This window comes from Mesocricetus auratus, unplaced genomic scaffold (genome assembly GCF_017639785.1).
Source record: "Mesocricetus auratus isolate SY011 unplaced genomic scaffold, BCM_Maur_2.0 Super-Scaffold_4256, whole genome shotgun sequence".
Lineage (NCBI taxonomy): Eukaryota > Metazoa > Chordata > Mammalia > Rodentia > Cricetidae > Mesocricetus > Mesocricetus auratus.
This window is the reverse complement of record NW_024429182.1, coordinates 130387746-130411751: the sequence shown is the minus strand read 5'-3', so window position 1 is coordinate 130411751 and position 24006 is coordinate 130387746. Positions and strand designations below refer to the sequence as shown.

The window sequence follows — 24006 nt, the reverse complement described above, 5'->3', positions numbered from 1 at the left end:
ATGGTTGCTCATTTCATTTCATCAGGCAAAGCTAGGAATTCTGTAAGAGCCATCAAAATTCCAGGCCAACTGCATGTGTGTACATGGACGTAAAAACTGCTATAACATCTTTAAAGTATAACACGATTTAATCGAAACTCAACTATTTCAATTCCAAGGCCAAGTCATGTCTCTCCAGAAACCCAGCGTGGTGGTAACCAAGACACTGACAAGCACAGTTCATTTTGTGAAGGAAGAGATCACAGAGCATCCGTAAGTCAAGCCGTAAGCTAGATGCGACCTGGAAAGCCTGGCTCCGTTTCACCAGCTCTCCTTTTCCACCCTGGCGATAGAACCCCTTGGTTGCCATTCAGTATAGATCCTGAACATGCTTGGTACATAGCTGAATTATATTAAATTAATCCTAATTGATGAGAAGGTATCAGTCATAGAGAGTAATGATCAATTTTGAATTTAAATTTCTGTCAGTTTGCTTGCTATTCCTTTGTTTTGTTGAGCAGGTGTCTATCTATGTTGCCTAGACTGTTCTGGAACTCCTGGGCTCAATTCTCCCTCCCCAGCCTCCCAATTAGGTGAGACTTAGATGCGACCCCCGCCGGCTTATTTTTAAAATGCCTTTTATCATAAATAATCTTACTATTTAAATGCATCCATATTATTTCCAATCATATGTCTTTATATTTGGAAGTATGCTTTTAGCATTTGGAAATGCCAACCATCTTGCTTTTTAAAAATATAATTGATGTGTGCTTTTCAATATTTATGAGATGGATGGATGTCAGATAATTCCGATGAGTTTCCCAAGCTTAGTTCTAGCCTGTCTGCTGTCCACTTGCACTGTGATTTATTGAAACCGCTGGGCTACCCTCAACAGTTCCAACATTTGTAATGCCTCCAACTCACTTTCTTATTCTTCCTTTTAGTATTTTCAAGTTCTCCACGTACAAGCAAGTAACAGTTTTCTGCATGCCTGGTATATCAATCGTTTTCTTTGCTTTTAACTAAATGTGAGTAACTTTTATAGCTACCGCTTTATACCCAAGCTTCTTAAACTATGACTTGTGACCCCATATGGGGCCATGACACTGAACATGGGGGGGCCGGGGGAGGGGGATCACAAACCTTTGACAATAGTAAAGGGCTTCTGAATGTGTAATGACAGAAAACGCAGCCCCAAATAGAACGCGTTTTGAACCTGAGCTGTTTCCAGCAGAGCAACCAGGGCTCGGCTGTGTGGTGTCACGTGGTTTCACTACAGCCTCAGGTGGCAGCACGCAGCACGGGCAGTTTGCATGGAATGCTGTCCCAGCACACCACAGATGCTCCCGAGACGTCTCAGCCTGGAGAGCGGACTAACGGTATTATGAAATGCAATGCTTTTTTACTACGTACACAAATTTCACAGAGATCACAGCTTAATTAGGGAGAACAGAAACCTCCAACAGTTCCCCACTGTCATTTCTCATGTTCGCATAATAAGAATGCCTGTAGACTGTACTGTGCCAGAATGTGGGATTTTAGAAACTGGAGTTTGATTTTCTGACAAACAACCATTCAAGGCTGGAGAGAGGGGACCAGAGTTCAATTCCCAGCACCCACATGGTGGCTTACAACTGTCTGTAACTTCAGTTCTAGGGAACTCAACATCCTCACATAGATACTCATGCAGACAAAACACCAATGCCCATAAAATAAAAATAAATAATAAAAAACCTCAAACATTCAATGAACTTCAGCTGGGCATTATGACAGAATTTCTAGCTCTTTCTGAGATGGCCCTAATCATACTTCTGCCACCTTATAGGACATATTTATGGGATGTGGTCTTTGTGACATATAAAATCCAAGTGTCACCACTTCTGAATGATACCCATGATGCTTAGTCCCACAGCATCAAATACTCAGCTGAGACTTAATCCTTCATGTACAAATGAAGAACTTTCACCTCATTAATATGCAAATTAGCTCACATCACTAGTAACCGGTAAATTATATGTAACAAGGAGTGGTTTTGAAATAAAACTGTTTATGATTTATTACCAGTAAATGTTTGGTTTGTATACCTGTCTTATACAGCTGTGCACCTGTAACAGTTTGTTGGGCTGAAAGAGGCTGTGTTTGGGAAAACTCTTTAAGAGGCCTTGCTGTATAGGACGGCTCCATTTGTATTATGTCTCACAGGACAGGACAGGATGAACACCAACTGGAAAGAGTTAGTCTGGAAGAGCAGAGGAAATAATGCCTGTGTAGACCATAGTGGTCCTGTCTTGGCCATGGGGAGACACCCTGAGACCCCAGGGGATGCTTGAACTGTAACTAACACCAAGCCCTAAATATGCTATGCCGTGTGTGTGTGTGTGTGTGTGTGTGTGTGTGTGTGTGTGTGTGTGATGGTGAAAGCTCTTCTGTATATGCGTTTACCTTATTGGTTGATGAATAAAATACTGTTGGCCAATGGGGCAGCAAGATAGGTGGGACTAGGATATGAGGAGGATTCTGGGAAATGCTACTTCCACCTTCCACAGGAAGCAGGACCTTCAGCCACTCAGGGGTTCAAGGAATTAAGATGGCAGAAATGTGCACACAAATGCCCTGAATTCCAGTTACATATAATTCTTGAAGAAAATCTTTGCCCCAAGTCTTACCTAGGAGGAGCGTGCTTCCCAAAGGCCTTAGCTATCCTTGGGGGGGGAGGGGAGAGTTTCCAGCCCCTACTCAGCCGGGGCAATTGGCAGTCCCCTCAGACCCAGTAGGAGCCCAGGACTCCCTGTGTAGTTTGCAGACTTAAAACAGAACAGAACAAAACAAAATGCCCACCTGGATCACATGGTGAAGAGCTGCTTCAGCACTGACAACCTGCTGTAGCTCCAGCCTGGAGACAGGCTGGGTGCGGGGAGGGGTAGTCATCCATGGTTAAATTAGATAAACTGGGACCAATCCACAGATGACTATGAATGGCAAAATCTAAATGGCCCTCTATCTTTACCTCACTGAGGGATGTGAAAGAGGAAACGATTTCCCCACTGAGCTCTTTCAAAATTAATTTCATTCCTTGTTTATTTCCAGCCCTTAAAACTGCGCAGCAAGCCCTCTGGCCTGGCCCTGACAGCTGCACCAGGATGAGGGCTAAGGTTCCAGAACCTGGCTAAGCTTTTCCAGGTGTTTCTGAGTTCTCTGTTTAGGTGTCACAGCAACAGGCTATTTTTCACTGTAATACAGTGCAATGCTGTTCAGTTGTCCACCAAGAACCCGGCTCTCGGTGGGCAAGAATCTGAAAGTGTAAGATGGACACCAAGGACCAGGGAAATGGTGTTGCCAGGTCTCACTTGGCTTCACTTCTGTTGTTTGAAAAGCGGAAATGACATCAAAACAGTACCCACCAAAGATGGGCGTGGCAGTGAATGCTTGCCACCCCAGCACGTAGGAGGCAGAGGCAGGATGAGCAGGAGTTCAAGGCCACCCTCAACTTGCTGCAAGTTTACGGCCAGCCTGGGTTATATGAGAGCCTGCCCAAATATACCAGAAAAAACAAACCCACTAAGGTGCACTTGTGCAGTCTCAGCACTCGGGACACTGAGGTGGGAGAGTTGCAAGTTCAAAGCCAGCTTGGGCTACACGGTGAAACCCTGTTTCCCAAAACAAACCCCAAACCGCATAAGCCAGTGGGGGAAGCAGGCACCACACACAAAACAAGATGGCCACCCTAAAAATGTCACAGGAGGTGACCTCCATCACCCGTATCTTTTCTGATGATGGCCACTTCACAGAAGTTACTGTTGTGAACGGCAACACAGCCAGGGCATTTTCAGGCAACGTGTCTTATGTGCAAAGTGCTCTTTTAATGGCTCATTATTTGGAGCTCAATATTTGGAAGGACGGTGGCAGCAGTGACAACAGCAGCAACACCAGCTCAGCTCGGTCCCACAGGATACCCAGAAAGCAGTGGAGCTTACCTGGACCTCCTGGGCCATCACCCTTCTCTGCTCTTTGGTGGCAGCACAGAAGCAGTGTCCCCTTGCAGGTCAGAGATGACAAGACAGCCCGATACACCCACTCCAGGGCATTTGCCTTTGAGATTCACTTGAATCACAAAAATAATACCTACTCTGGGGAAGCCCGGGAGCTGGAATGAGTCAGGCTGTGTGTGCTATGATTTAATTTCCTCTTCTGATGTGAGTAGGAGAACTCAGGAGAGGGAAAAGCATTGTGGCCTTTTGTCCTTTGTCTTTTTCATAAAGATGCGCTCATCGCATCCATGCCCGAGGCTAGCCTTGGCACGTGACGCGGGGGACACCTTGCAGAAGGGATTGGAGGTCTCTGGCTTTCTCTATTTCAATGTTATATGGAGAAAACCAAAGCCACTGGCTGTCAATGTCTGGGGTACACCTGGGAGAGTTTAAAGCTTCCGAGGCTAGGCCCTGCCCCCAAAGTGTGGCTTGGTCAGTGGGGGGCACAGTTAGAATGTGGAGCATTTGAAACCCTGGGGCATTCCAGCACTGGAAAGTGAGAGCCACTCGCTATCATGAGACCTGTGTGACCTGCTTCAGGAACTGAGAGAGATCTGGGGAGAGCCACGCCTGCAGGAGATGTGGGCTCTGGTCTGGGCAGCAGCACTGTCTCATTTCTGGCCAGCAAGAGGGCTGCTAACCATGTCTTTGGACATTAATATTCCCACTTGGAAGATTCACTGCACTCCCCGCAGGACAGTCTCACATTGTGCTGCATTAATATGATAAGAAAGAACGGAAAAAGCCGGGCGTTGGTGGCGCACGCCTTTAATCCCAGCACTTGGGAGGCAGAGACAGGCGGATCACTGTGAGTTCGAGACCAGCCTGGTCTACCGAGTGAGTTCCAGGACAGGCTCCAAAACAATACAGAGAAACCCTGTCTCGAAAAAACCAAAAAAAAAAAAAAAATGGAAAAATAGCCAGTTTACTACACGAATGCAGAGTTAGAGGATCGCCATTTCCTTTTGCAGCATGAAGAGAACAGCAACAAGTAACCCTTTGAGTGTGTACAGCATGCCAAGTCCTGTGCTGAGCACATGTTCTCCTCCGTGGGGGCACTACATATCTCCCTGTTTTATGGTGGATAACGCCAACAAGGTTTATAGAGAGGTAATGAGGTCCGTAAGTGTGGATATCAATCTTCATTAGGAACAAGGAAACCAGTAAGAATAAGAGGACAGTGAAAATAAAGTAGCAATAAATGTAGTAAAAGAGATAGAAAGAATAACCCGCTAGGGAGATCCCATGCAAATGTGAACTGGGAGACACTTATTCCAGAACACACAGACACAGACACAGACACAGACACAGACACACACAGACACACACACACACAGACACACACACACACACACACACAGACACACACACACACACACACACGAGCTTAACACTGAATGCTGTTCCAGAAGACCAGCAAATAAAGTCTCAGGATCTGGGGCTGGGGAGGCGGCTCAGGGGCTTTGAGTGAGTCTGGCTCTCACAGCTTCACTCATCCAAACTAGATAGCCCACAACCTCCTGTAACTTCAGCTCCAAAAGAACCCAACATTTCTGTCCTCTGTGGGCATGCACACACACACAGACACACTACACATAAACACAGAGACACACCACACAGACACACACCCACACCCACAGTTAAACATAAATCTAAAAGAAGGCTCAGCAAACGTATTCAAGGTTGATGAAAATAAGAGTATGATGCGGCCCTGTGAGGAGGCTTCAGGCTCCATTTCCAGGAGAGAGACATCCATAGGACTAAAGCAGGCTGTCTTGGTCAGGATTGCTGTTGCTGTGGTAAAACACCACGACCAAAAGCAAGTTGGGGACATCACAAGGGCTTATTTGGCTTATTCTTCTACATCATAGTCTGCCAGGGAAGGAAGTCAAGACAGGAAGTCAGGGCAGACACATGGAGGCAGGAGCTGATGCAGAGGCCATGGAGGGTGCTGCTGACTGGCTTGTTTGCTCAGCCGCTTTCTTATAGAACCCAGGACCACCATCCCTCATCAATCACTAATTAAGAAAATGCTCAACAGGCTGTCTGCTTACAGCCCAGGCTTATGAAGGAATTTTCTCAGTTGAGGTTTTCTCCTCTCTTTTGACTATAGGTTGTGTCAAACTGATGAACAACTAGAACTGACCCCTTGTCAGCTTGACACAAACATATCACCGTTAAACTATAACCTTTCCTTCTTGTTCATTCCCCAAATTACACATTAATGTTAGCATTACAATATAAACATTCCAAAGTTTAAAAGTTCTGCGCTCTTTAAAAATTAAAACACTTAAAAATTCAGGCTCTTAAAAAAACCCAAAGTCTCTTTTAAAATCCAAAGTCTACAACTGTGGGAGTCTATAAAATAAAAAGTAAATTAAATACTTTCTTCCTTCAAGAGGAAAGAACCAGGGCACGGTCACGATCTGAACAAACTCCAGCTGTGTAAATAACCTGGTGTCCAGTGTCTGGGATGCACTCACCATCTTCAGGACTCCCCAAAGGGTCTGGGTCACTTCTCTGGCTCTGCCCTCTGCAGCACACCAGACTGTCATCTCCTAAGCTCAGGCTGGCTCCACTCAATTATTGCTACTCTTTTTGGCAGCTGTCCTATGTACTGGCATCTCCAAAATGCTGGGATCTCTTGCTGCAACTGGACTGCACTTACATCAATAGCCTCTCTTGGGCTCTCTCCAGGGACTCCAGCCCTGCCACACAATGCCAAGCCTCACCTTCTCTCCACGAACCCTTCATGATCTCAAAATGAGTACCACCTGGGCGACTCTTACACATGACCAAGCGTGGCTGTCAGCACGAGGTATAAGCTTGGCTGTCTCTGGAATACAACTTTTGTGTTCTGACTCTGAGGAAACACTCCCAAGATTTCACCTCAATGATGTCTCTTAATCACTTCTAATTTTTCATCCCCAGCTAACCAGCATCAATTGTCCTAGTAAAGCAAAGGTTTTGCTTCCATGGTGCTGGTTTTTGGTTCATTACAGATGACTCTTCAGTCCTAGCTGACCAGAATCACAGATTATTATTTCAAAATATTCAGTGGCCCCAACTGAGTCTTTAAGTGACTTTCAAACTGCACTTTGGAACTTCACGCCTTCAGCCTCTGCATTTCTCTCAATATTCTTACCTTCCAAGCTCTAGTAGAACAGCTCACCAAGCTTTGAATATTCAATGGCTTTTCCTCCCAAGTTCCAAAGTTCTTCCACAACCCTTCCCAAAACAACATGGAAAATGCACATCCCATTTAGATATTGTCAAAGCAATAAAAAGATCACAAATCAGCAAGAGAAATCCGAGACCTTTAGGGAGGAACTAAAAAATGACCAGCCTGGTCTACAGAGTGAGTTCCAGGACAGCCTCCAAAGCCACAGACTAACCCTGTCTCAAAAAAACAAAAAAACAAAACAACAACAACAACAAAAAAAAACACTGTAGGTAAAGATGCATGAATAGGCTGATCTGAGAACTCCAGACGGATGCAAAGGGTATGCGGTCAGTGCGGCCACTGAAGGAGGCGACAGATGTGTGAACACAGCTAAGCGTTTATTTGACATGATGAATCTGCACAGGCTAGAATGTGTATAATTAGCTTTGGAAAAAACAAAGGAGCGCAAAGCTTGTATTATTCGATTGCAAGGGTTAAACGAGGCACCTGCATTCAAACAAGGCTTTGCCAGGAAGGGCTGGTCCCCGAATACCAGCCAGTACTCAGAAACCCCAAACACATACCGGTATCTATATGAAAATGCCAGCCGTGACATTTTAACCTAGAGGAGGGAGGGAGCTCCATTTTCATTAGTTTAGTTTAGTTTGTATTTGAGCCAGGGTCTTGCTAGGTTACCCAGACTTGCCTCAAACTGAAGATGTTCCCACCCAGTTGGGGACTGCAAACAAACTCACCACAACCCAGCAGCCTTCTCCTGGAAACTCTGCTGAGTTAACTGGCTATCCACCTAAAGATGAGAGCTGACCACCCTCCCCTCACCTAACACACACAGATGAATAGCAGAGAAACCAAAATGTGCAATGTAAGAACTAATGGATAAAAATACTGTAAGAGTCTCCAGCCAAGAATTTACATAAAACCTGCTGGAAATTCCCCTCTGTGCACCGCAGACCCCGCAGAACCAATGAAGGAGGATGGAAACTTCTGGGGCAATGTGTTCTCACATCTGTGTCAGTGCAAGCGAAACGGGAAAAGAAAACAATGGATTGGGGAAAGACTGGCACTCATGGGGCTCACAAAGGCGCGAAATCGCTAATACGTGAGAGATTTCCAATGTGAAAACGAAAAGCTAACGAATGCTTCAGAAAAGCAATCAGTAAACAGCAGCAGGCAGCTCGTGTGACGAGGACGTAAATAGCTTATGAAGACGTGAGAAAATTTATAGTATTATTAATAAAACCTGGAAATGAAAACCCTTGATAGCTGTGTTCCTTGGACTGGCCAGGGAAAATGAGGAGGTCTTGGGCGGGATATCCAGTGCTGGACAAGAGGCTCACACGCCGTGGGCAGCGGTGACCGCAGAGTAACACACTTCAGGCGCTGGTACCTCCGTAAGCTAGCACTCCCTAGCAAGCGAAGCCGTATAGGAAGAGGTAACCCCAGAACCCAGAGTGAACCCAAGAGCATATCCACCAGAGAAGGGCTGAGGCACCTTGCCCTGAAGCGCACATTTTGGCATGACTTAAGGAGATGTTGACTGATGTTTTAAGAAAACCAACTTGCTGGTAATGTAAATGGTGTAATTTCTTTTTCTTGTTTGCTGTTTTCAGTCATGGTCCCATGAACCCCAGGCTGACCTTGGACTCCAGATCTTTTCTTCCTCTGCTCCCTACTTGTTGGGATCACAACCCTTCATGTCACTGTACCCAGTCCCCTGTGTCACCACGCCCATCCCCTGTGTCACCAGGCCCAGCCCCTGTGTCACCACGCCCAGCTCCTGTGTCACCACGCCCAGCTCCTGGTCTTGGCTCACAATGGCCTCACAGCTTTTCTTATGGAAGTGTATAAAGGGATCCTTCCTTGGTTGCTAGGTTACGTACTACAGGAGGAGCAGACTCATAGATTTCATTATAGTACCCCAGGGTTTACACTTGGTACAAGAACATCCTAGTTGTGTAGTTTAAGATCTTACTGAGTTTAAGGGAAAATTTAAAAAAATGACCTTCTTAACCAGTTTAGAAACATGGCAAGAAACAAAACAAAACAAACAAACAAACAAAAACAACAAAACAAAAAACAAAAAAGCCCTGCCCCAAGGCTGTGTGTCCCAGACGCTGCCTGCAGGCATGTCACTCACCGTTTTCCCAGGAGAGCTGCTGGGCAGGGCACTGGCTTCAATGAAATACTTCCTGAGCAGACGCTTGCTGGGGTCAGGACTGTCCAGGAGGATGTAGGAGCAGAAATAGGCTCCGTGCCGAAGCAGGAAGATGGCAATGTCTTCATTCCCTGATGGGAAAAAGCACAGAGAAAGCTCAGGGTGTCCGGATGTCCCAGTGGTCATCTCTGCTTGCAGGGCCTTGGCGCTGGGAGAGCAGGCTCTCGGCTACCCCCAGATGCACCACGTTCCCGGAAGAGAGAGTTTGTGGGACTTCGCTCTTCGAGGGCGGCGCACGAGGCCGCGCACGAGGCCGCTCTCGTCACAGGGGGTCCCTGCCACCCAGTGGCGTATCTACAACAATTTGGAAAAAATCCTGAGAACGGGGCTAGGGGCTGGCAAAGTCAGTGAAGTGCTGGCTGAGGGTTCATCTCCAGAACCCGCGTGAAAAAGTTACTGAGCATGACGGAGTAGGATCGCAACCCCAGAAACGGAGGGGGGGTGTGAAACCCTGGGGCTGGATAGCCAGCCAGCTGAGGCGAATAGGGACATTGTCGGCAAAGGTGCGATACCTCACCCTCTGTCCCACAGAATGACAGCTGAGGCTGTCTTCTGGCCCTCCGCACACACGTGCGCACACACAGCTGCACACGTGTGTAACACACAGCTGCACACATGTGTAACACACACACACACACACACACGTGCGCACGCGCGGAAGGACGGGCAGAAGTCCCCCGCCCCGCAGGCCACTGGAGTCAGAGTGCCAGCCTGGGAAGCGGGAACTTTGCAGGGCAGGGCTGCGTGCGTGCGACCCACCTGACTTGATGGCGGCATAGAGGGGCAAGCGCACAATGACTGGGAACTCATTCTTCCGGACCGCGTAGTTCTCCGGGTCAGCCCCGTGCGTCAGGACCAGCAGCTTCACGACCTCCAAGTGCCCTCGCTGGCAAGCCAGGGCCAGCGTCCAGTTCAGCAGCCGCTGGGGGCTACAGGGACCTGGAGTGCGAGAGGGCAGAGGGAAAGTGCGCTGGGTGGATGGCACGGGCTCTTCCCATACGCACCTTCCCATCGGCGGTGAATAAAACGCGGCCTTTCCGGTTCTGACCGCAGCTATGCTTCCCCAAGTGGACGGTGTTCCTACCCCCGGGAGTCGCACCCAGCACTTCTCCACATTAGCACAGACTGCCTGTAGGCATGAAAGGTCCGGGTGCAGTGTCATCCTGACCGATTAAAGATGCCCACGTGGTGAAGGCCAGAAAGAACTCTGTCGTTTCTCTAGACGCCTTCCCCTCGCCTCTGGTGTTAGCCCCAGAGTCACATTACACACAAGGGTAGGGCAGCAGACACATTACACGAGAGTAGGACTTCAGAAACAGCCTTAGCTATGGCACTCTGTACAAGCTGCTTGTCCTTCGAAGGCCTCAGTTTACCCATCAGTAAAACGGGCATAACGCTCTTCCCACTGAGTTTAATGTGAGTTTAATTTCACATGTTGTCAGGTAGCGTGAAGCAAGTGCCTGAACCAGTAACTCTTCATTCGTTACGAGATATCCTCACACTGCTAGGGTGTTTACACCATTCTGTGCCTCCAAATTACCTGTAACATACATATACATTACTTTCATAAACAATGCTTTGAAAGAAATCTTTGACAAAGGATCTAACTGCTGCCTACAGGGTCGAGAATGACCCCTGAAAGAGCTACCCACCCAATTTCAGGACAAAGTGACACTGAATACAATTGAATGCCACAGGGACAGAGTGGCCTGGACATTCCAGTATCTTCAAGTTCAAACTGGTGTAAAATCTTTGGGATGCAGTTGCCATGGAAATGACCTCATCTTCTGTCATGTCCCCGAGGCATTACCTCATTGTCTCGTTTCCAGAGGTACAGAGTGCTTAAAGACTATCACCTGTTCTAAGAGGGTGACCTCTTTTGGGGCAGGAGGAGGGACTGACAGGAAGTGGAGACAAGGTCAGCTTGGGGGGAGGCTAGGATTCACCAGGGAAGGCGCCTGACACAGGGCCTTGTTGGGCGACTGTCTGTCTCCCTCTATGTCCAGCCAGAACAGAGAACCGTGGTCCCTAGTCCACCTATAACAAGCACACCATGGTAAAAAGATGCAGAACCACACTGCTGACTCCTGTGGAGACGCATCCGGGTAAGGAGGCAGGGCCACCGTTTTAAGACCAGCCCAGAGGTCAGAGAGGCTGGAAATGCTGAGGCGCCACAGGGGCTGTGTAGCAAAGTGAAGGCTTGAATCCTAGTCTGGGGGCTGGAGAGAAGGCTCGGTGGTTAAGAACCACGCCTGCTCTTGCAGAGGACCTGGGGCTGGTTTCCCGGTTGTAAAATGGCAGCTTACAAATATGTGTAACTCCCGTTCCAGGGCATCCACACTCTCTTCTGGCCTCCATGGGCACCCGGCACGCATATGGTGGTTTATATACACACAGGCAAAACACTCACATGTTTAGAAGAAAGATCCCGGTTTGTCTGAAACCGGAATGCTCTCTCACACTCTCCAAGAGGCCCTGACCGTGTGACTTCAAAGGACGCCTCCCAACTCCTCTTCCATGGCCTTCTCTGGTGCCTGGTGTACCCTAACCATGCTGCCTGCCTGTCATCTGGGAGTTACCAGAGGGCGGGCGCTGTTTTGCCCTCCTATGCCTCTCCTGTGGAACCAGAATGTTGCTCTCAAGCCCTTCAATTCTCAGCATTTACCCGGAGATGAAGCCAACGCAGGAAGAAGCTCCAGGAATAACAGCATGCGAGAGGCCCAGGCCTTTGGCTTGCAGTGGCGGGGCACCCAGGAAACCCAGGCCTTTGGCTTGCAGTGGCGGGGCACCCAGGAAACCCAGGCCTTTGGCTTGCAGTGGCAGGGCACCCAGGAAACCCAGGCCTTGCATTGTTTGCTGAGCTCACTCCACGCCCTTCTAGGCCTCTGTGTCTCAGCATAACTGCAGTGCACAGATTTACTCCTTTTTGACTCAGTTTCCCCCATCTGCCCAGAAGCTGCTATTAAAGGGCTGAGAGCACCTTTCTAAACCTTTCCCACGCCTCTCAGGTTCTGAAGGTGCTCAGTACTTGGAAAATATTTAATAAACATCAGTTGGACACGCAGGCCCTCCGGTTGTAGGAACGAGAATGACTCCCATAGACTTGTGTGTGTGAATGCTTAGTCCTCAGGGCGTGGAACTGTTTAGGGAGGATGAGGAGGCGTGGCCTTGTTGGAGGAGGTGTGTCACGGGGGGTGGGCTTTGAGGTTTCTAAAGCCCAAGCTGTTCCCAGGGTGCTCTCTGCTTCCTGCTTGTGGATAAAGATGGGGGCTGCCAGCTATTCCTGCTGCCTATCTCTGTGCCCCTGCTCTGCCATCGTAACTCTTTATGACCAGCCAAAGACGTTCTTTTGTAGTTGTCCTGGTAACAGTGCTTTATCACAGTAATAGAAAAGTAACTAAGGCAGGTGCTGAGTCAGCTCGTGACAGACCCTTTTGGACTCAACGCCAATCGTGAGAGCCCTGAAGAGAGCCATTCTTTAGCTCCCTCTTGCCTTCCTATGTCTCCTCTCATCCAGCCTGCTTCTTCTTCTTCTTCTTTTTTGTTTTTTGTTTTTATTTTTTTTCGAGACAGGGTTTCTCTGTGGCTTTGGAGGCTGGTCTGGAACTCACAGAGATCTGCCTGCCTCTGCCTCCTGAGTGCAGGAATTGAAGGTGGGCGCCGCCACCACCCGGCCCTAGCCTGCTTCTTGAGACTCTGCTGATTCCTAGCCAGAAATCCCTTCCCTCTCCAGGCACACAAGTGGAACACTGGCTGGGAGGAGCCACTGAGCATAGGTCTATCTCAATGCACACAGACACACCCACACCGGGCCACCACGTGATGTGTGACCCCACTGGAAAACAGAAACAATAGGGTCTTTGGTTTTTAAAATTATGGGAAAAAATTCAAGGTATCAATTACAGACTATTAAACTATGTGAGGGTTATTATACAGCACATAGCCTTGGCATCAAAGGTCTAACACCTAAAGATCTTTCCTAGAGTCTGCCTCAACCTGTTGGTGCAATGATGTTTTGGCATTCATCCCTCATTGCTGAGCCAAGACTACAAGGAAGTTATAGGAGACTAGAACACCTTGAGTTCACCAGCAGCAAATTACAAATGCACCAGTCATATCATGGCATAACCGTGCAATAGAGTATTGTTTATCTCTAAAAAGAGTAAGTTACCGAGGGATTAAAAATCACTGCACAATGTTCGCTGCATATTGCTAGATGAGAGAAACCGATCTGAAAAGGTTACCTAAGGCTGTGGTTCCAACTGTGTTCCAGAAAAGGCAAAGCTAGAAATGGCAGTGGAAAAAGCTCACACACAGCGCTTTACCTGATAAGGACTCTAGCAACTCATGCACTACGTCGGTGTGTCCAAAATGCGCTGCCACCACAGCTGGGTGGTCATCGGTGGGCTCCGTCGGCAGCTCCACGTGCTTCTCAGTGAGCAGGAATCGGACGGTCTCCAGGTCTCCATGGGCTGCCGAAATGCTCAGCAGCTGACCCTGGTCAGAACAGGACAGGGTTCAGCGAGGCCAGCTCCATCACTTCAAATGTTTCCCCCGAGCCTCTGTCAAGACTGCAGCTCGGCTGCCCAGGATGGCAAGCCCCGCCCCGTGTGCTGCATCATGCTTGGACAGTGACTGCAGCAGAGTGGACTGCCGCACTCAACTTCACAAACTTAGAACACAAGCAGAAACCAGCTCACCAAGAGTTCTGTATTATTCCATGTGGAAACGATGGTTTTAGCATACATAGAGATGCTTACCTACTTATACTCGGTGCAAACCCATAGGTTTGAAAGTACCACGTGCAATGCACTGAGCCTACCTAATCCAGGACTCCACAGTTTAGAAACACTGCACCTGGAGTTGTGGTTGGCATGGTTGCTCCGTGCCACAGAGAGGAGTGCACATACCCCTGTCCCATGGAAAAGTCAAAATCCAGTGTGACTGTTCCTGAATGCATGTTATTTCCCTACCATTAGAACCACCATCCTGCTAAGAAATATTTCTTTTAGAAAACCTGCCTCTAACTATTCGAATTCGACTTTTACAGTATAGCATTCTCTCGACCACCTGCTTCATGAAGACGGACACCATATGAGCCCAGAGCCAGTGTTCAACTGCCGTATGACAGCCTGTGCACCTCAGGGAGGGGGAGACAGCAAGCTCCCGAGGACCACCTGTGGTGGCTTGAGTGAGAATTGCCCTCCTAGACTCATAGATTTGGATGCTTGGTTATTAGAGAATGGAACTACTTGATAGGGACTAGGAGGTGTGGCCTTGTTGGAGTAGGTGTGGCCTTGTCTGAGAAAGTGTGTCACTGGGGGTTTCAAGAATCCAAGTCAGGCCTGGCTGTAGTGGCGCACGCCTTTAATCCCAGTACTTGGGAGGCAGAGGCAGGCGGATCTCTGTGAGTTCGAGGCCAGCTTGGTCTACAAGAGCTAGTTACCAGGACAGCCTCCAAAGCCACAGAGAAACCCTGTCTCAAAAAACTAAAAAGAAAAAGAAAATCCCAGTGTCTGTACTCTCTTCCTGCTGCCCACAGATCTGGGTACACAAGTCTCAGCTACCTCTCCATCACCATGTCTGTCTGCATGCTGACATTTTCCCCACATGATGAAAATGACCTAAACCTCTGAAACTGTGAGCAAGCTCCAAATAGATGCTTCGTCACAGCAATAAAACCCCTAACCAAGACTCCACCCTACAAGTTATTGATCAAGGGAATGTGAATGATGGGGATGGGGCTCCACACACCAGAATCCAGGGACTCGGAAACAGCAGCAGGATTCTTGGTTTGAGTTCAAAGAAAGAAAATAATAAGGCAGTCACTGGCCCCTGCCTGAGTCCCAGCTTCATCCCAGCCACCCTGGCATCTAAAGCAGAATCGTAACTTGCAGACCTGGGTCCACACAAAGGGCGGTCATGAATGTGGGAACACATTACTGAAATTTGGGTCCCTCCTACCACATGACTGCTTCCCGTGATCCTGAGCACTAGCCTGTTGAACGCAAGCAGGAACGAGTCAGTCTGCACTTGTCTGTCTGTATGGAAGTCCTGTATGTGTAAGGGGGGGTGACCACAGAGGATACTGTAGGGGACTGCTGGCCTTCGAGAACTGACAGGCAAGCTCACAGTGGGGAGGTGTGTAAAACAACCACCCAAACATCTCCAGAAGGTATGGCAGAGCAAGGTGGGCAGGAAGGGATGGGTAAGTGGCGCTCTGGAGAAAGAAACGGATGCTCACAAGCTCTGTGGGAGCGTGGACACTGTACTGAGTGCTTCGTTCTCATAGCTACATGCAGCCCTCAGTACGGCTATGCAAGCCATCTGTCTGCATTCCCATGACAGGAGAGTGAACATGTAACCCTCAGGTAGGGGCTGCGTGATCAACAGAGCTACCCTGGATCTTAACTGCAGCCTGTGTGGCACGGAAACCCACGTTCTCTTCATTTCATCCAAGACCCCCTGGGCAGTGTGGGACTCTTGGGGGAACGGGTGAGTTCTGTAAGTGGTGTGACCAGACTAGAGGTGGTATGTCCGAAAAACAAATGAGGGGACCGGACTTACTTGCTTAAATACAACTAGAAAACAAAAATCCACTACTCCTCTGGGCACGTGGGAGCCGGAAGCCCAGCCATTCCTGGAAAGCACTCGCATTCTGGAGAAAGCCACAAGTGATTGATTAACTGACCATCAGGACTAAGAGCTGTCTAGACTCCTGTCCATCCAGGCTTAAAAGCCCCATTCTCACAAGGTGATGGGTGAGGTCACAGTCGGCCACAGACAAGAGGAAACCAGAAGGCAGGGAAGGAAGGAGCTGCCTCTCTGGCCAGAGACAGCCTGGTGGCTCTGAAGTCTTTAATTCCATATAAAATAAAAGGCCAGCTTCCTTCTACGCCCTCATCTCCCTGTATAAAGGTCAGTGCCCACGTGGCCTTCTAGGGCATGTCTACCCATCCACACACGCTCATAAGGAGGCCTCACATAACCATAAGTGCTTTTCAACTAATTATTTGTATTTTGGCACCCAAGTGTGTTTGGAGGATTGTGCTCCTGCACGGTGGAGGCTGGAGACTGGCTTGTATCTTCCGTTACTGCTCTCCAAGTTACCTTTTGAGACAAGGTCTCTCACTGAACACAGAGCTCCCGTTTCTGCCGGGCTGGCGGCCAGTTAAGTCCCCAGGATCCACCCGTCTCCTTCCCTCCCCTCCGCCCCTACCATGTACTGCAGTTTCAGGCCTATGTCCCCAAATTTCACTTTTACACGGGTGTTAGGGATCAAACTCAGGCATTCATGCTTACACTGTAAGCACTTTACGCGCTGAGCCTTCTCTCTGGCCTTCTTTACATATTTTTACAAGGTGTGATATGCCTACAGGGAAAAACAATCACTCAGTTTCCTGAACTGCCACGACTCCCATGTGCATGGGCCTCCAGGCAGGGGAACAGAGCTTAGCTCAGAAAGCCCCTTGCTGTGGTTTGTCTAGAGAATGTCCCCAAGGGTCCTGTGCTGAGGACAGGCTGGGTCCCCAGCTGGGGTGGTGACTAGCTCTGAGGGCTCTGACTTCCTCAACAGAGTAATATCCTGTTCAGTTCATAGTGGAATTAACTATGGTGGTCTCCACTTGGAGAGAAGAGGCCACCGGAAGACATGCCCACGACCGATGGATCTTGTCACTGCCACTGCGCCCTTTCCTCCTTTCTCCTTAGATGCCGCCCCAGGGTGAGCAATGTTGTGTCCCTGTGCCTTCTCTGCCATGTGTGCTGCCTATCACCCACCTAAAAGCAACAGAGCCGGCTGGTAATGGGCTGAAGCCCACAAAAACACAAATCAAAAAGTAAGCAGACAAAAAAAAAAACCCTTTCCCCTTCTTAAGCTGTCTTTCTAGGGTATTTTGTCATCACATGAGAAGCTAAGGAGCTTCTATTGTGTCAGTCATCCCGCGCCCCCCCCCCCATCTCTGCCCTGCCAGGAAGACTCAATACCCTGACTGCAAACACGCAAACATCATGGATTGATTTACTTTTGCCAGTTTGCAAACATTATAAAGTGGCATTGGATTGTTCTCATTTTTAAAAACTTTTTTTTTGTTGTTTTGCTGTGAAATAATTTGAGACTACAGAAGTCTCAATATGAGCAGACAGGACTCACTCAGTACCCTTCACCCAGTTTATGCTGGCGGAGACATCTTTCATAACTGTCCACAGTTTCAAAACTGGTGATGTGATGTCGGGTGGACTCATGCTACACAGACTTTCCTTTGCCAAGAAATCTGGCCCCTGCCACCTCCCGGAGGGTCAGCCACCCTGCCACCCCAACTCTGCCAGGCACTAATCTCTTACACTTCTGTCATTCTGTGGATCAATATCCACCCGTCCATAGTGGAACAGACTGTAGCAGGTGTACCCAGCTGGAGGAAGGAGGTCACTGGGGGAAATGTCCCTGACTGGTGTGTCCTGTCACTGCTCCACTATGCTCCTCCCCTCCTCTCCTTTCCTCCCTTCTTCCTGTCTGCCATGAGGTAAACAGCTTTGCTGCCCCATGCCTTCTTTGCCAGGATGCTCTACCTGATCATACCAAGAAGCAAGAAGGGAGAAAGCCAGCCTGGTGTGTGTGTGTGTGTGTGTGTGTGCGCACGCGTGCCTGTGTGTGTGTGCGTGCATGCGTGCCTGTGTGTGTGCACAGGCGTGCGTGCCTGTGTTGTGTGTGCGTGCACGTGCATGCGTGTGTGTGTGTGTGCGCGCATGCGTGCCTGTGTGTGTGCACAGGCGTGTGTGCCTGTGTTGTGTGTGTGTGTGCGCGCACATGCACGCGTGTGTGTGTGTGTGCACAGGCGTGCGTGCCTGTGTTGTGTGTGTGTGCGCACGTGCATGCGTGTGTGTGTGTGTGTGCGTGTGTGTGTGCGTGTGTGTGTGTTCCACTGAGTAGAGTAGGGCTTCTTGCCTGAGCATGGAATGCTTGTTTTCTAATATCCACTTCTCCAGGTTCTATCTTCCAGAGAGGATCCCAAGCTCAAGATGTAAGTAAGCAAATACTCCCTCCGAGGCTGTGTGTTTTCTTTCTGGCCTCCAAAAAGAGTGTTTCTTGGAGTTTAAATTTCTAACTTTGGCAATATACAGTTTATCTGCTTTCCTTTTTTTCTAGATTCTTCCTTTTATGGACTTATTATGCAGATTGCACCATCTGCAAATAGAGGATTGTTTTATTTTCCCTTCATATCTGTACATATTTTATTTAATGTCTTCACCTTATTTTCCTGGCTTGAACATCAGGTGTTCTGTTGAATAATACTACATTGATTATAATTATAACCACTATCACAAATTATGCTGTAAAGTTAAGCAGTGGTTCTCAATCTGTGTGTGATGACCCCTTCGGCAAACCCCTATCTCCAAAAATACTTGCATTATTATTTATAACAATAAGAAAATTATAGTTATGAAGTCACAACAAAATATTCTCATGGTTGGGAGTTACTACAACATGAAGAACTATATTAAAGAGCCACAGCATTAGGAAGATTGAGAATCACGGTGCTAGAGTCAACAGATAAGTCTCGCTCTGGGAAACCATTCTTATGATATGGCATCTCCCTTGTTGGATGAGTGTTAATTATAATTATTCTTAAATAGAACTTCCAGTGGTATACTGACAGTAATATTCTTGCCTTATTCCTGGTCTTGCGGGAAATTGAGTGTGATAAGTGTGTGTCTGTGTGTAAATATGTGTACATGTGAGTGGAACCCAAAAGAGTAGTGTCTTATCCTCCTAGAGCACAGGAGGTTGTGAGCTGCCTGATGTGGGTGCTGGGAACCAAACTTCGGTCTTCTCGAAGAGCAGTACAACCTCTTAACCACAGAACCATCTCTCCAGAACCAATTCAATGTGTTTTATATTCCCATCTTTAACCCACAGATGGTTTAGAAGTATGTTGTTAGCTTCCAAGTGTTTGGAGATTACCTCTTGCTATGGACTTCTATTTTAATTCCACCGAAGTAAGAGAACACTGTGTGCTATTTCAATTCCTTTGAAGTGTGTTGGGGTTTAATCTCATGGCCATGACACGGTCTCCCTTGGTTATGTTCTGTGGACATCAAGAATAGTGTGCAGTCTATGCTGTGGATGCAGTGTTCTTGTCAATGCTAGTTAGATCCTGTTAGTGGTGGTGGCACTGAGTTCTTCTGTAACCTTGATGACAATCTTCTGTTTGATTGGTCTATCATTTGTTGAGATGATGCCCTAAACTCCTGGGACCATATGGATATATCTCGTTCTTTCAGATAGATCATATCTTTTGTTTCACAAATTTTATACCTCTGTAATCCAGTGCATAAACACTGAAGGTTGCTATCATGGGGATAGCATCTTAGTTACTAACCCTCCCCGTCCGTGGTAATTCTCTTTGCTCTGTAGTTCACTTTATCTGATATTAACAGGTCTGTATTTTTCCATCTAATTACTTTCAGAATACACACACATATCCACACACAAATACACATACACACAAAATCAATTTATTTAATGTGAGTGTCTCATAGAAATATCCATTTTCTTATTCTTTTAAAAAAATCCTAACAGGAACTAAGCTCATGAATTTAAATAATTTATATTTAATATAGTTATTTAGACATTAAAGTGTAAGTCTGCCATGTAATTTTGTTTGTTTTGTTTACTTTCATTTTCATTGTTTTTTGTGAGCAGCTTGATATATTTTGAATTTCATTTTTAATAGATTACAGTGTTTTTTAATATAGCTCTAGTACAATTTTTTGTTTTGTTTTGTTTTTTTCGAGGCATTGTTTCTCTGTGTAGCCCTGACTGTACTGGAACTAGCTCTTGTAGACCAGGCTGGCCTCGAACTCACAGAGATCTGCCTGCCTCTGCCTCCTGAGTGCTGGGATTAAGGGCATGTGCCACCACCATGTATAGTTTTAATATTTATATTGAGACAGTGTCTCGCTATGTATCCCTGGCTGGCCTGGAACTCTCCATGTAGGTCACTTTGTAGATCTGCCTGCCTCTTCCTCCCGAGTGCTGGGATTAAAGGCGTGCAGCCCTGTGATAACCTGCTTTGTGTATCCGTGTTTTGTTCTCGCCACTTTCTTTTCCTGTTTATCCAGCAGTCCTCATTCCGTTATTTGCTGTTTTTAGCTGTCCCTCTAGGGACGCCTTGCAGACATTGGTTCTCTGTTGCTTCCCATCACTCCAGATGTATGTTTTTTCTCTTCATTGAAAGGCATTTTCCAGGCTGTGGGATTGTAGGTCGGGGCTTTTTCTCTTTAGCACTTGGTGCCACGTCCTCTCGGTTCCCATGGTGCCTGAAGACGTCGTTTGGATTGTTTCCCCTCCAGGCAACAGCTTTCCCTGGCTGCTTTCCGTATTTTTCAGTTTTCGGGGTTGTTTGAGTATGATGAGTGAGGAGCACAGGTCGCCGAGTTCTACCCTGTTGGGGACCCCTAGCTTCTTCACTCTGCTTGCTGGCGGCTTCTTTGCGGGAGTTTTCCGTTTCCTTAACTCCTTAACTCCTTCAGAGTTTCCTTCCACTCCTTTCTTCTGGACTTTGATGATGTGAGCTCAGCTAAGATTCTCACATGCCTCTGAGGGTCTGTTTATTCTCTCTCTCTCTCTCTCTCTCTCTCTCTCTCTCTCTCTCTCTCTCTCCCTCCCTCCCTCCCTCCCTCCCTCCCTCCCTCCCTCCCTCCCTCCCTCCCTCCCTCCCTCGCCTCACATTAGGGTACAGATTCCCTCCTTTGTCTTCTCTATTCTAGAGTTGAGTCTGGCTACAAAACAAAACTTCAGCTCTTGTATTTGACAGGCTCTAAAATTTCCATCCTGTTTCCTTTTGTTTCTCCAGGAGCAGTTTTGCCTGGGAGACGCCTGGTGTTTACTTCTTGCTTCAAGTGTTTGCTCACTGGAGTGTTCTGTCTGTTTTAGATTCTTGTCAGAGCCCTCAGAATCTGACTCATCCAGCTGTTGGCATGCCGTTGCCTTTTTTCATAGGTTTGCTGTTTTTCTGCTTCCCCAGGAGAGTTTGTTTACTGGGATCTGGTGATGAGTGAGAACGTATTTTAGGATTGGGGTTTATTTCAGTGTTGACCTTGGACTCTCGTTAGCTCTGGTAGGTGAATGGTGGTACAGATTCATCAGTTCCTGGTGGGGTGGAAAACCAGAAACTACTCAGAACTACACGGCACCAGTGGGACCGATTCCTGGTGCCTGTTGGGCATGGAGGTCTCCTTGCTCCCTAGGTCCCCAGTGGCAGCCGTTGGGGAGGGGTTGCACATTTCTTACATGATCATCTAGTGTCAATTAGCATCCCAGCTCCTCAAAGCCTTCTTGGATGACTGGGGCAACTTTTTACCGCCTGGCAGTTTAGAGCCTTTCTACTGGCCTTGACTGGAGAGTGACAGGCACTGTGGGCACTTCTGTGACTTGGCTGGGGGCTGCCTATAGACTTTCTGTCTTTCCATGCTGGCCTGGCCTGGTCCACGGGCTGCTGCAACAGCCTTGGAGCCTCTTTATGTCAGTTTGTTTCTGGGTTGTCAGCTTCTTCATGTTTAAAGTCTGGGATGTTAAAAAAAAAAGGTGAAAAAGACCCCAGAAATGCACCACCATGTTTTCCTTGGGCTCTGAACTCACCAGCAGGTCTGAACTCACTCCAGCGTCAAAATGTTCCTTGCTGTGTGTGGTGTTCTGAGTCCTGAGATGCACACAGTGAAGGGAGTGTTGAAGAGCATGCCTGTCTGATCTTCCCCTTGTTTTCTAAAAGCGCTTTATTTTTATATGGAGTATATGTATATGCCTGTGTTCGTGTCTTACTGCATTCACCTGCCCCCTTCCTTTTTGAGACAGGGTTTCTCTCTGTAACAGCCCTGGCTGTCCTGGAACTCAGTCTGTAGACCAGGCTGGCTTGGAACTCAGAGAGACCCACCGGACTTTGCTTCCTGAGTGCTGGGATTAAAGGCGTGTGCCACCACTACCCGGTTCATTCTCCATTCTTAATAGAAGCAGGAGTTGCTTGCTTATTTTCTGAAATATACTGGAGAGCTTTCAAATCACTTTGAGACATTTTCTGACACTTTGGGAATTCTTCATAGCATCCTGTAGACTGAACAGTTAGGTCATCTCCCACAGACAGGTGAGCCCTTTGTCACGTACACCATGGATTCAAATGTCCTCTCAACTGTGCTCATTGTCCCCAATCTCTTACTTAGAAGCCAGCCTGGGATACATGAGACTCTGTTCCAAAAACTAGTGTGTGCTGGGGATGGTTATGGAGGGGTGACTCGGTGGGCAAGTGCTTGCTGCGCAAACATGAGGACCTGGGTTTGGATGCCCAGCACCTGGGTAAAGCCCAGATTCATTGGTGCGTGTCTGTAACCTCAGTTCTAGAGGTGCAGAGTCAGGAAGAATCTGGAGGTTTTCTGAACAGCCTAGTCTGGCTGAGATGACAAGCTGTATGTTTAGTGAGAGACCCTGATCAACAAATATGATGGAGGGCAGGTGAGCACTTGCTGCCATTGCAGAGGACCCAGGCTCAGCTGGCTCTCAACGCCCACATCAAGGTTCACATCTGTCCATAATTATAGTTCCAGGGGATCCGACACCCTCCTCCGGCTTCCCTGGGAACTGCATGCACATGGTGTTTCTTAACATACATTGCAGGCAAAATACATAAAGTGAAAGTAAATAAATTTTAAAAAGTAAGATAGGGAGCGATACAGAAGACCCCATGTGTCAGTCTCCCATGTGAACACACAGGCACGTGCATGCCCCCATCACGCACACTCTCATACATAAGCAGGATAGCAACTCTGGGGCAGGCATGCATCCTACCTTCTCCTGTGGGGATTCACTCCCATCACAAGCCTCTCTGAGCAGGTCCCGGGCCCTGGAGAGGTTTCTCTGCTTGTATGCAGTGTGGATGTCTTCCATGCTGGGGGAACGCCCTGAGGAGTGGCCACCTGATGCAGCAGACAGTTTGCTGCCCATGTCTTTGGCACCTGAATGGAAAGACACATACACACAGTGTCACTAACCTCTGGGTTGGCATTTGGAGGTGACAGTGGAGGAATGCACGCCCCATGACATGACTGGTGGGGGGGGCGGTTGTAGGAAGATAATGGAAATGATCCTGCCAGCAAGTTCCTATTTCTCTGGGGGACATTCAGCCATTTTGGAAGACATTAACTGGGGCAGTGAAGAGTTGGCTGTGAGGGACTGCCAACTGGAACAGCTCCAGTGCCCTGGGCAACAGGAGGCAGGCAGTACTCTGGTGAGAGAGCTGATGGTCCCAGCCAAAAGGTCCTACTGCCATGTGGGGAAAGAGCAGCTAAGACCCGGGGCGTGGGCATCTACATGGCTCCCAATCCCTTCTCTACTAAGAAAGCTCTCAAAAGGTCATGTGATTTAGGATCGATAATCCTCGCCTCTGCGCTAACATGCCACCCCAGTATCTCCGTCAGTCCTTTGAAACTCTGGGCCTCGAGACATTCTTGGACCATGTGTGTGACTGACCCACCCTGCTATTCTGGGTATCTAGACTGTGACTTCCTGTAGCAACATCCCTCTTCTCTCTAAGTGGGTGCTAACCTGTTCT

The 24006-nt window shown here is 48.0% G+C and overlaps 1 protein-coding gene across 3 annotated transcripts in view; it reads right to left on the bottom strand.

Annotated features, from left to right (window-relative positions):
* The window catches only part of Lrrk1 (leucine rich repeat kinase 1), a 138452-nt gene that overhangs the window by 72614 nt on the left and 41832 nt on the right, over positions 1 to 24006 (bottom strand). For all 3 annotated transcript variants that reach the window (XM_040730655.1, XM_040730659.1, XM_040730661.1), the window contains 4 exons: positions 23244 to 23410; positions 13732 to 13903; positions 10166 to 10345; positions 9329 to 9477 (listed from right to left, as the gene is read on the bottom strand). In XM_040730655.1, the coding sequence (XP_040586589.1) occupies positions 9329 to 9477; positions 10166 to 10345; positions 13732 to 13903; positions 23244 to 23410 (668 nt within the window). The remainder of the gene's footprint in view (positions 1 to 9328; positions 9478 to 10165; positions 10346 to 13731; positions 13904 to 23243; positions 23411 to 24006) is intronic.